Consider the following 14,032-nt stretch of genomic DNA (forward strand, 5'->3'; position numbering starts at 1 on the left):
TTTCTTGTGGCGTCTGTGTGCACGGTACACAACAAATAATATGAAATCTACAGTAGTTTTTTTACATCATGTCCTTAATGGAAATTTTTCCCCTTACATTTTGAAAGCAGTACTTTTAAACTTTTACTTAAAGAGTAAAAAGCTTGAGTTGATGCTTCACCTTCTACAGAAACCCTTTAAAAAAAGAATCTTTGAAAAAAGAATCTATACTTCTACCTACAGAGTAATGAATGGGAATATTTTTTCTTTTTCTTTTTTTCCCCTTTAGATATATATTTATTAATTTTTTTTTTGGTTGGAGATCTTAAAGCAGAAAAATAAAATAAAACTAAATAAAAAAGGTCTGAAACCAGAAAATAAATAATACTAAAACAGATCTGAAACCAGAAAAAAGGTCAGAAAACAGAAACATGAAACAAACAAACAAAAAAGATCTAAAACCAGAAAAATAAACAATAAAAAAAGATCTGAAACAAACAAAACAAATCTAAAAGTGGAAAAAATATTGGAAACTACAAAAAAAACCTAACCTAAAAGACCTAACTGCATCAAAAAAATATAAAATCTCCAATATCAAAATACACAAGGTGAAAAAAAATAAATAAAAAAATTAAACAAATCCTGAATTGAACCAAATGTATGTTTAGGCTTGTGACCTACATAAAGACTTAAAAATAAGCTTCTTTTTAATTTGAATATAGTCTTATATTTTTCAAAGTTTAGTCTAAAGACCTAAACTTTATTTTTTTCAAATTAACTTGTGCCTCTGATTTGGTTTTAATAGATGCTGATCATAAATTAATCATAAATGCATTTTATGATTTTATATACTGGTGGTGTCAATCAATAAAACACTAATCTGGTTAATTGCACATTTTCTTTGTAAGGCTTATGATTTTAATAGTGGATATTTTAATGTTAGTAACAGCGCTGAATTGGCACAATGAAATCACATGTATATTGTACATGTGGTGTAAATCAATTAAGAAGCTCAGTGATTACCTGTTTAGGAGAAAAATCCTCCTCTGTTTCCATGGTTGCAAAAAAGCTGTTTGTTGGTTGCAAAAAATCCTGTAGTGTTGTATACCTGGCAACCTGGGGTGTGGAAATGGGACTGGGGGAATGGCAATGGACAGGTTTAGACTCCGTGCTTAAACTTAGCATGTTTGCTTGATAGCTGGTGATACATCCTGCTTATGTTATGAAATACAATAGAAACTCTTTATTTATATATGAAGAATTTAAAAATAAATCATATCCATTTTGACTATGACAATCGAATGTGCGCACTGTGAATGTTTATCACTGATGATTAAGAGCTAGAAGGCAGTGCTGTGTTCCTGTGATTCTGAGAGTTAGGAGGGGATGGAAGGAGGAGGAGGAGGTTCGGCCTGAGTGTCAGGAAGGGCAGCTGAATCCCCCCCCCCCCCCCCTCACCACAAGCCTTCCTTCAGTCATGCTAAAGAAGAGCTAACGTACCAGACCATGAGCTGTGCATGCTAATGATGCTGCTCACAAGCCTACAGTGATCAGAGGAGATCAGAGTTAGCTTCAGATACCAGCAAGAGTTATCTTATACATCATATATTTTATATATTTCATATACTTATAATGTGTAATATTCACTGCATAGTTTTATTTGTATAGGTTGGGCTTATTACTCTAGTAAGTCTGCATTACTCTAACTAGCGTCTAATGCTAAGCTTCAGCTTTGGTCAACTGCCAAGCTTCAATAAGCATGAAGAGAACAATGTAGCGTTAAAGGAGAAGTTCGATGTGAAATGAACTTGGGGTGTAGTGAAGTATGGTAACGAGTGTGAACTTTTGTTGAAAAGCCCACCTTTATTCTCCCCCAGCATTCTCAAATACAGTGATTTTAGCCGATGCTCTCAACAGGCTTACAATGCTAGTGATAGGGGCATTTCCCATGCAAAGAAATGATTATTTTTTACCTTGTTATTTCAGGGCATTCAGAATTATACCAATAAAGAGTGGAGCTACTTTGAGCTTGTTGTTAATGGTGAAAAATAAAATGACATTTGGTATTTATCCCAATTTAGACTGAAACCACGAAATCTACATGCTATATCTACATGCGAAATTTCAGTGTCGCGAGTGACAAAGGTCCGTGTAGTGTGAAACCATAGACTGTATATAGCTGGACAGAGCATCGTCTCTCAAAAGTGAAGCCACCACAGGTCGGGCGCCCCCTTCAGTTCGGTTTCAGAAAGCTGTGTAACTCCACCCATCCCCATAGGTTTCAATGGAAAACAGACAACTTCCAATCACGTTTTTTTTCTAATATACTGTAATTCTACCTCCATTATTTAAATGCAACAGCTAGTGTAACCTCTGCTTATATTGTCAAATTTTTATATCTCCACAGAATTCGTTTTTAAAAACGTTATTCAGCTCTATTCAAAAAGGTGTGGTTATTGTAAAAGGGCTGGTTAAGGGCGGGACCAATAGCAGACCGTCAGCTCCGCTCCGCTCTGCAGTCTGTGACCGCGAGGCAGCCCTCAGGGGCGGGGTTATTTAAATGAGTAGGCTGTCTCTCCACAGTCTTTCTCCCTCCTCTGGTCTCTACTGCGCAGAGTCGGGTATCAGGATCGCCAACATGGCGGAAGATTTTGGCTTCATTTTCATTGAATGAATGGGAACGGCGACACAGCGTCCATCTTTTTTTACAGTCTCTGTGTGAAACAGTCAAAGAGCAGTAATTTGACATGAGCGAAGCCGTCGTAGCATCCTTCAGAAAGACTAGCATGTTAGAATTTTTTTTAATTTTTTTGCCTAGTTTGACATGCTCCACGACACTGACCAATAGGAAGACAGAGCGTTCTGTGGCACACAATGTAAACACGGTAAAAGAAAGCAGGACGGTGCTCCTGCAGTTCGCGGGACCAGAGAAACAGAAAAATAATCTAATAATCGTCTAATAATCTACATCATCCATGAAATATTCTGTTTACAGGCACTGAAACCTAAGTAGCTACATTTTTACCATACCTCAAGTTCTCTCTGGAGTACAAAAAGCCTGTAATGTCCTCTTTGGGTCACCCAGGAACCCATGAGCCCACAGTCGCTTTCCCCCCCTTTTTAGTTTTTCTGATCACAAAAGCGCTTCCATCACGCAAAGGGCTTCTGTAGCCGTGATTCTCAGATTCTATTCTTCTCCCCCGCGATGACCTACGAACTCACGCGAGGACGTGGATGATGATTGGTCGGTGACTAACGTGTAGTGTTGCCTGTCCCCCGAGAACGACACAAAATGAAGATAACTGCTTAATCTGACATAGTGAACATTGTGAGGGACAAAAATGTTGTGTAGTCTGAGTTTGGCATAAGAAAAACTCCAAACTGACTACCTCTACACCAACCAGGGGTCGGCAATTAAGTTTGGCAGCGGGCCAGATATTTTCCAAGCCATTACGTGGCAGGCCACAAAAAAAAATGTGAAAATGAAGTGTAATGGGATGGAGTGCTACAGACTAGTAGCTCTCCAGCCCTGAGGGTTGTTGAACCCAATTGCAGAACAGTTAATCGCAAAGCAGGTAAACCTAAGAAAAAAGGAAAAAATAAATAAATAAACACACAGCTTCTCACGCGGGATCTAACCTGTTTTGTCAGGGGCGCAATCCAATTCACTACCGCTGCCCCGGCTAGTGAATTGGGACAATATGACAAAACTTTGAACTGAAGAATATATTTTAAGAATACACTACTTCAACAAAATGAAAATTGAATTCTGTAATTGCATATGATATAATATGGCACACCCCTTACTGAGATATTAAAAAATACAAGAATTTTATTCGATTGTAACAGAAGTTAGTGATCCAGAATGTCATGATACTAATAATGCACTCCAAATAAAGTAAAATAAATGATACTGGTCTCTAGTAGATATATAATGGGAAATGAGAACAGTGTGAATTTATTTTCTTTTGCTAAAAATGTGATAATTAGGGGTAGGTGATATTTCAGGGTATAATATTGTTCACAATATTAGAAAATGTTGGTGATATTATTGCATACGATACGATATGGCACACCCTTACCCCAAACACATACATCCCACAGGTCAGTGCAGTGTTCTTCAGCTGTCATGAGACATGATAATAGTTACTGTCCCATGACATATGGCATTTCAGTGTAAATATATTTGAATTTGCCAAATGAGAGTAATAAAAAAAAAAAAAACTTCAACAAAGTGTCAATAAGGAGGACATTCAAATAGATATTATAAAAAATCCTTTATTGCATAAATGCATTTTTCTATACAGGTTTTTATATTTACAGAATAATCTAGGGCATTGTATAAGAATTTCTATCATCTAAATTCTATCTGGCTAGATACTGCATGCAAATTTTTTGTTGGTATTTGGTGGGGTGTAGGTGAGTGCTGTGGATTCATTTTCGGCAATTCAGTGATTCTACACATTTCCTAATGCAGCAGTCAAATATCAAACCACATGCTGTTCCACAAACATATTCCCATTAAAAAAAATCTGTTAAAATTGCAAGAAACTGTTGCAACCCTTTGGAACTACCATAATAATAATAATACCACAAATGTGGACTGAAAATATTCCAAGTCACTGTCATATCATAAAGTTTCTAACAACCTTCAGACAGATTATAACTGTTTTATTTGAATTTGTCTGTTTTACCTTTTAGCCTTCTTATTTATTTTGTTCATTTTATCCTTTTATTTATTTTATTCTCTTTTTATTTAATTTATTTTGTTATTTTATTTATTCTATCTTATATTTTGAGTTGTATTTTATTTCTCTCACTTACTTTCTTCATAATTGTAGTGCTACTTAAGCTACTCATTTTTTAGTCTTTTATTTCTTTATTTGCGTTTATATTGTATTATTCTATTCTATTTATTTCATTGTTTTTTGCATTACATTTTGCCTGTCCACGTATCCTTTTATTCTGAACTATTTAATTTTTTCTTAATTAAATATTTTATTGTTGGTTTGTTTTTCTAATGCTCTTACCATTTAATATTTATTGTTTTATTTATGAAGTTCTTATATTTTAGTTCAGCTGATTAAATGAACGATTAAATGTGTAAATATGAAAAAGTGTAAATATGAAAATAATTTCTGCAGGTACAGGAAATCTTTGGAGGACATTTCTATTTGCCTCAATTCAAAATACAATTCTGCAGTGGTTCTGGGGAATCTGTGTAGTTATCAGACAGAATATGAGATGGCTATGTTCAGACTGCTTTGGCATATCTAGATTGTACACAGTTTGATTTTTGCAACACCTGTAATTTCTTTCCAGACCACAACGATCGTCGGAGTAAAAACATTTGAATACAAACTGTGCTCTCTCAGACTCCGGCTGCTGATGGCCGAGCAGCACAAGATGGATTTGAATTAGCAATCTTCAGATCACAGTGGCAGCACCACATTTTGCCTGTCCACGTATCCTTTTATTCTGAACTATTTAATTTTTTCTTAATTAAATATTTTATTGTTGGTTTGTTTTTCTAATGCTCTTACCATTTAATATTTATTGTTTTATTTATGAAGTTCTTATATTTTAGTTCAGCTGATTAAATGAACGATTAAACTGAGCGTAAATGTGAAAATAATTTCTGTAGGTACAGGAAATCTTTGGAGGACATAATTCCCAGCTAACAGAGAGCATTCTAAAAACATCTAGCAATGTTGTGAAAAGGTTCCAGGAAGGTTTTGCCTGTAACACTACAGAAATAATGTTCCACGAACATTCTGACATGTGATATAAAAATTATTTGCATTAGGACATTAGAACATTTCTTAGATAACATTCCCAGCTAGAAACTAATAACTGACCTCCTTATGGAAAGATTAAGAGTGACATTTCCAAAACTAAAAGTTTAAAACATTTACACAAGTGAAGTTGCATCAACGTTACCAGAACGTTTAATAACGTTAAATAAAAACATTCTGAGAACATCAAAAAAAAACTTCACAGATAGAACGCCAAAGGACGCTAACTGTAACATTCAGAAAACATTATACTAACCATAAATTGTTTGTTGGGTTGCTACTAAAGGCGGATCTAGAGATTCACTTATTTTTTCTAGCCTGCAATGCAGATATTTGCTTCATGTGCTCACTAGAAGACAAGGAAGTACAGCTTTTTGTATGATATTAATTGTGCAGGTTGTGTTTGTCTGTAATTGTGACCTCGATAACAGACAGATAACAATCATTACAGGAACTTTGAAGGTACTTTTAAAGAGTTTGCTTATTCACTTTATCTAGCCTGTGCTGTGGATGCTTACTCTGTTTACTCAATAAAAGGCATGAAGACGACAGCACTCTCAGCGTTATTATATAATTAATTAGATTCGTATTTGTCTATAACTGTGACTTTGATAATGACCAGACCACATTAATTAGTAGCCACTATGAAATCATGGTACTTGCAAAGGGTTCTCTTCTCTCTGAGAAGATGTTCTACAGACAGACAAAAAGACACTAACACCAAAACCTCATCGGAACTGTGAAGCATGGTGGAGGGAGCATCAAGGTTTAATGTTGCTTGGCTGACTCCGAGCCTGGACAACTTGTAATTATTGAATTAAAGAGACAAGACCTCAATAATGACCTAAATAACATAAATTGCTATTGTGTGATTTGAAAAGGACTCTGCATGCAAAGCATCTTAGAGGTCTGTAGAACAGCTTGCTTTTTTTTCTTGCAACATTTTAAATCACTATTATTATTATTATTATTATTATTATCATTATTACTGTAAATATTATTGTCATTATATGAGTCATTGGCTCAGTTTTTCATCTCCTTTTCCTCATTTAATCATGTCCCTCAAACATTTTCACACAGAGAAATGATGAGAATGTCTGAAAAAAAACAAAACGTTTTCAGTTCCGTTTTCAGTAAAGATCATCTAAAATGTAAAAATTAATCAAGCAATTAATCTAAATCAATGCTAATCCAAAAAAATATTGATCAAAATGTTCTAGATCAAGACTAGAGTGTATGTACATTTAGCCCACAGCTAATGATGTGGTAAACAAAATATTCCGACATATGCAAACACATATGGTACAGTGCCCTGTTTACTCCCCCTGGGTTTCGTGTAATCGAATGCTACGAGCTAACGTGTAAAATCTGCTTCAGACAAAGAAAAAAGACAACATGGGGGATAAATGCCTTGGAAATCCTTGTTAGTTAAGATCCATTCATACCTGCACCACCAGGTGGAGACATTGTACTAGCGTGTGGATCCCTCCTCCCTCTATCTCCATCTTTCTCTCTCTCTCTTTCTTTTAGTCTTTCTATGTACATGAGGATGAGCATTTCAGTGCAAAAGGAGGAGGAGGGAGTGGGTGAACGTCGTCCCTCCACACAACCTAACAGTAGTTCTCGCTGTTAAAGGAGTAGAAAACGCACGGCTGTGTTCTTTCGGTACGGTAGTCTGTGCAGACTAATATGGCTTTAGTCAGAGGCTGCAGGAGGAGCTGAGAGCTGGCGAACGTGTATTGGATTCAGCCGCCTCCTCTACGCCTGCCAACACTCCGTCTGTACCGACTGTACCGACCTATAGACCGTCATGCATATACATACAAACATACACACATACAGAAATCTCCTAACACAGACACCTATTTACACACTTCTACAAGATCACATGCATTCAGGGAGAGCAGTCCTTCATGAAAACATGAGGAGAAGCTGAGGAACATGAGGAGCATCATAGGACAGGCTCATTCAGGAGCCCAAAGGACAGAGAGAAAGATCATCTTGTGATTAAAAACAACAACAACAAAATAAACAATGAACTGAGCTGTATCAGGCACAGAACTGTCCTAACTGTTGAAGCTCTGATGACTGGAGTCGCGTAAATTCACGTAGCAGAGAAGCTGCTGTGATTCGGGTGACATTTCTATTTGTCTCAATCCAAAACACAATTCTGCAGTGGTTCTGGGGAATCTGTGTAGTTATCAGACAGAATATGAGATGGCTATGTTCAGACTGCTTTGGTATATCTAGATTGTACACAGTTTGATTTTTGCAAAACACCTAAAATTTACCTGAACGCACCTCATTTCCAGACCACCACGCCCATCAGAGTAAAAACATTTGAACACCAGCTGTGCTCTCTCAGACTCCGGCTGCTGATGGCAGATGGATTCGAACCAGTAATCTTCAGATCATAGTGGCAGCACCTCAGTCCACTGGAAAACTGGGTTTGATTTTTAAAACTCAGGACAACCAGAATCCACATACAATCTCTACAATTTCTGGTGTAAAAATATTTAATCCAGAAAGATTTTTGATACTCTAGAAAGTCAGGAACCACATGGAATCAAATTACAGTCAAATCTAAATTGAATCCAGATTGAGTTTTGAAAGTCTAGAAAGTCAGAAACTACATAAAATCAGACTTTTGGTGTATTAAGATTTAATCCAGATTTACAGGTTTACAATATGGACAACCAGAAACCACATAAAGGGCCCTATTTTAGTGATCTATAAACCAACCAGGCACCTTACTTAGGGCCTGACTTATATCTTTGCTTTCGTACACCTTGCATGGCTCAAAACGCACAATTGACACAATAGACTAATTCTTCTAATTAATTATGGGTGTGTTTTGGGTACAATGCATAAAATAAACCAATTAGCGTGTCACTTCCCTTTCCCTTTAAGAGACAGGTGCGCTCTTACTTTGGCAAATTGCTATTTTAATGGTGCAGCTACCTGGATGTGCCCAATACTTCTCAGCAGAGAAAAATGATCTGCTCGTTCACGCTGTAAAGGTGCGCCGGCATCTCATTTACAGGAACATCAATGTTATTGATGTAAATGTTGGGTTTGTGCACTGCTGTGCATCCTTGTGTGTGTAATAAGGGGGTGCATGCAAGTTGGGGACGGGCCTGTGTTGCCAAGATAACGTCTGAATGAACGTCTGACTGATGACTGTTGTCAGGGTTTTATTCAGTCAGTGGTGCACCTGTGTTTTTCGCTGCCAAGATATCAATACAGACCACCACGCCCAGCTACGTACAAATTTTTGTATACCAGTTGTTCTCTCTCTCAGACTCTGGCTGCTGATGGCTGAGCGAGCAGCACGAGCTGGATTTTAACCAGCAAACTTCAGATCATAGTGGCAGCACTATGGACCACTGGACCACTTGGAACACCCTTACATACTTCTGTGGTCCAAGAAGAGCACCTAAGCCTTCAAAAAACAGTACAGACAGTCATCTCAACAGATCTGATTGAAGAAACACATCCAGTTTACAGCCTGCAGTCTGAACATAGCTCATGAAATACGGTCACATATTTATGGCTGTGAAAGAACCAGAAGATCCCAGAGACTCGACACAGTTACAGCCATGTATGTCTGAGCGGTACAGCTGGAGACAAGCCTGAAACACACTGTGACACTACAGAGCAACGTGCAACGTCAGGATGATGGCCTGAGAATGAAACATCACTGTAATGGCTGCTAAGGGTTTGGTGTGTAAAGATGAGAGCAGAAGAACAGAAGATGCAGGATGAGGGTACGGGGCTGAGGGTGGAGTGATGACACTGGGGGGCTTGGATCTGGAAACATTAAGGAAATGGCTTAAAAGGACCAAAACCACGTGCAGAAATTAATAGTTGTGTTCCTAGAGGGACAATACCGACCAAAACTGCTCATAAAACCCAAAGCTAGAGTCTTCAGTCTCAGGCTATGTTCACATTACAAGGCTTATTGCTCGGTTACACTGAAAAGCCAAAAATCATGGGACACCAGGGATGGCTTGGGAACGCCCACACCTGTGTACTTTCTGAATTTATGAAGGTATTTATATAACACGAATTGAGCCACAGTGTCATGTCACGTGTGTACCAGGAATACTTATAGTAGGCAATACCACCCACGATGGACAGCACTGTGGTTGGTAATGATTGTGACCAGCAGAATCTGGCTCAAATTGTCCATGCGAACAGACAAACAACTGTTCCTTAGTGTTCAATTCTAGTCCCTGTGATTTTTCTACTAGTTTTGGCTACTGCACTTGCACAGATCTCCTCCACATTGGAAAGGGTTTTTATAGAGGGAAAAGGGCACTGGTTCTTGGTAGAGAACTGCATGCTGGTATTGCAAAGATGTCCAGCGAGTTCACATTTACTGAAAGAATCAGATTTGTAAATCTACATAAATAAAGAAAATAAACCTGTGATGTAAACATAGCCTTAATCACATACACATAGTAAATACAGTATAATAAAAAAAAAAATCAAAAAGCCTGCTCTGCTCCTGTCCTGCCTCATCAATAAATAGTTCATAATACATAAGGGGTAGAATGTCCTGAGCTTCATCATGTTCATCATGCTTACAGTATTTAGCCCAGAGCCTGTCACCTCAATCCTTAGATATAACCAGCTCGAGCCAAACTTCCAGTACACCTGTTCCAGGTATTCACAAGTATGTTCTAAAAAAAGTATTCCAGGTGTGTTGGGATTCAGGGTGAACAGAACATGGCATCCGTCAGTTTAGCTCTAGTTTAGAGGACTTGATGGTTAAGAAACCCAATGTTTGGGAACCCAACACTCAAACTAGTCCATGTTTTGATACCGCCAACATACACCGTGTTCCAATTTGTTATGCGAGGGATATTTTTCTCAGATTTTCCTAAATGGTTGAGGCAAATGAAAATCAGTATTTCAAGCCATGACCCATTAAGGATAAATCTAATTTTATTAAACAAATGCATTTTCAAAACATTTCATAGGTTTTAAAGCCATATAAAATGTGACATATAAAAGGACCCCTTCTTTGATATCTCCTACACAATTCTTGCATCGATTGAGCTTGTGAGATTTTGGACAGTTGGGCATCCACTACTCCATTCATCCGGACCATCCAGTGTTGTATGACACTCATCAGTAAACAAGACTGTTTGGAAATTAGTCTTCATGTATGTCTGGGCTCCACTGCAACCGTTTCTGCTTGTGAGCTCTGTTTAGGGGTGGAGGATCCTACACCTTGAGGTTTGCGAGACTCCAGAGTGACAAGTAGCTTCAACTAACTGTGCTGCTCTCTTAATTCAATGAATTTGTCTGGCAGAAACCTTGCTAATTTTACCTTCATCTGTACAAACCCGTCTGTGCTCTGAATTAGTCACAAATCTCTTCACAGTATGATGATCACACTTCAGTTTTTTGTGAAATATCCAATGCTTTCATTCCTTGTCCACGGTACTGCATCATTTCATGCTTTTCAGCAGCAGAGATTTTGGAACCTGTGGCCTGTTTAATAATATGGAACAGTGCATTTTGAGTTTTTATTTTTATTATTTATTTGTATTACTCTTATCATTGGAAGGTTTGTTCAATAAAACTGGATTTATACTTATGGGGTCATGATATAGAAATATACTGACTGAAAAATATCACTTGCATAATAACTTGGAACATGGTGTAATGCTATGCAAGCGAATCATCTTCCGTTGCGGGTCAAGGCTCCCCCAAACAGAAGTGAAGAACAGAAGTGATGAGAAGTGATTATCTAACAAAACAAGTGTATCTCATCTCTTCCCTCAACGTCCAAAAAAAATAAATAACCAAAAATAAAGCATTAAAAGGCTATTTGGGCAGACGTCGCAGCTCCTCTCTGCTAAGTGTGAAACGAACATCCATAACTCTCGCTAATAGCAGCTCATCAGCGGATCCCTGCTGAAAATCGGAGCCGTGGATTGGACAGGTTGGAGAGGTGCTTGCAGGCTCCAGTATGTTATTGCATTAAGGGAACAGAGGTTGGTGGCATGGGGGGGGGGGATGTTGTGGGGAGGCGGCGAAGAATCGAAAAGCAAAAGTCAGCCCTTTAAAGTCCCTGCCAGTGTGGTGAAGGGGGCTCGGCAAAGCACTGCCCCCTGCTGGCTGTCACTTGAGACAACAACAGAGAAAAGAAAAGGAAAGTAAAAGAAACACTGTGGAAAGAAGGGGAAGAAAGGAACTCTCCTCTGTTCGTTCAGCGAGGTGTTTGGTTTCCTTTGATAGAGAGAGTTTTCGCAGGTTCAAGTCGTTCGTTATTGTTTTTTTTAGGCAAAAGGAAATGACGTCACAGACGGACATGCACATGCAGGCTCCGCCCCCGCCCTGCTCACAGTGGTGCCGCTACTCCATGCCGTTACGCAGCATCTGATTGGCCGCGATGAGCATGACGCTGATGATGAAGGCCATGGCGAAAGCACAGATCAGGCTCTTCCGCACGCACGTCTGCCGGTTCTTCTTTTTGGGGTGGACTACACACCAACACAACAACACACAAAACGAGAAGAACCAGAACGATCAGTCATGAGTTAAACAACTGAATATTAGAAAATGGGAGAGAACAACCTCTGCATACGCAAGGACAACAAAGGAGTTTGCTTTAGTTATTTTATAGTCTGGGTAAAAGAACTTTAATAGCTGATGCTTGCAGAAATTAGATATCTTGCTTTTGTTTTTATCAATGTATGTACAATCCTGTACAAACTGAATGTGATTAGATGTGTTAAATCTATTCTTTAATAACACTTTTAATATGTTTTTAAAGTTCAGTAGGACAACTCACACAAATTCACTTAAACTGTGTTAACCCTCCTGTTATGTTACGGGTCAAATTGACCCGTATATATAGTTATAGTTAAATATATAGTTAAAAGTATTTTTTCAGTATGAAACTTCTTCTGCCTGCCTTAATTAGTGTAATTAACATATAATATAAAAATGGTTCATCTCAAATATTTGTAACCACCCCCTGCAAAAACAAAAACTGTATGTTAAACAAAATTTTAATGTTATGTTTCACTGTTATGTAAAACTACTGTTTTATATGTTGGTCATTTTTTAAATTACTAAAATAGGGAAACATAAAAAAGTATGTATTTTTTTATGAAGAACGAGTGCATTATCCTAATTGAACCATTACCTGTTAGAGGTAAGAAACACCACTGCACTAAATATTAATTATATTGATAATAATAAGCAGTGGAGTTAGTAATAAAATATTCACTCTGCTTGTTAGGATTTTTTTTTCAGATATCTTTTTGGATAATTAAACATGCGACGGGTCAAAATGACCGGGGAACACCACTGCTGCTTCTGACAAATGAACATAACAGGAGAGGTAAAAAGAGGCAAAAAAGGCTCCAAACAAGTAGTAATTAAGTAAAAATTAGAGGTTCCAAAATAAAACAACCTATTTATAGATAACCAACATTTCTACTTGTGTGTGTAAAATAGACTTTTGTTGTAGTAAAACATGATAAAAAGTGCTTACTTTTGATGAATAGCACACCTCTGTTCTCCCACAGCATTCTGAGATCCAGGAATTTTAACAGTTTGTCCTAACACCCTTCAGACTGCGTGACATTGGGCATAATTTAATATCGCTACACAATTAGTAATTTTTAATTAATACTTCTTTCTTTTGATCACTCAACGCCTGATCAGTTCAGTTAATTTCGGTCCTCTCTCACAAGCTGTAATTTTTTTTATTTTAAAAGGTTTAATCTGTGTGTTTTATTTCGGAGACGAGTATTTTTAAGCAGCTATCAGAAAAATCTCATCACAGTTTACATGATTAGCCTACCGTTACCTTTCTTTTAGAAAAATCTCCATATATCCAGATCTGTTTTAACATCAGCAGCTCCGACTAGCTGCCTGAACTTACAGCGACGGGGGGCTTCCCCACACTGACCCTCCTTTGCAAGCTGATTGGCTGTTTTTCCTGAAAGGCGGGACTTTCTCCTTGAACCGGCTCCACGATTGGTTAAGAGACACAGAGCGGTCAGTGCCCTGTCTCCTCAATAATATATATATTTTTAATTTTAATATAATACGGGAAATTTACGGGAAAATACTAATACGGGAGGACGACGGGAAAGAGGAGTAAAATACGGTAGTTTCCCGGCCAAAACGGGAGACTTGACAGGTATGACGTAGAGTCTGCATAGCATAGCAGCCGGCGCCAGGAGTAACAGGATGTAAACAGTGGTTTTTAATAAGCTTCTTGTACACTT

The 14,032-nt window shown here is 37.8% G+C and overlaps 1 protein-coding gene across 2 annotated transcripts in view; it reads right to left on the reverse strand.

Annotated features, from left to right (window-relative positions):
* Positions 1 to 4,239: 4,239 nt before the first annotated feature.
* The window catches only part of caln1 (calneuron 1), an 89,068-nt gene continuing 79,275 nt past the window's right edge, over positions 4,240 to 14,032 (reverse strand). For both annotated transcript variants that reach the window (XM_007248651.4, XM_007248650.4), the window contains exon 6: positions 4,240 to 12,271. In XM_007248651.4, coding sequence (XP_007248713.1) covers positions 12,144 to 12,271 — 128 coding nt within the window. In that variant the 3' untranslated portion in view covers positions 4,240 to 12,143. The remainder of the gene's footprint in view (positions 12,272 to 14,032) is intronic.

Source organism: Astyanax mexicanus, chromosome 18 (genome assembly GCF_023375975.1).
Source record: "Astyanax mexicanus isolate ESR-SI-001 chromosome 18, AstMex3_surface, whole genome shotgun sequence".
Lineage (NCBI taxonomy): Eukaryota > Metazoa > Chordata > Actinopteri > Characiformes > Acestrorhamphidae > Astyanax > Astyanax mexicanus.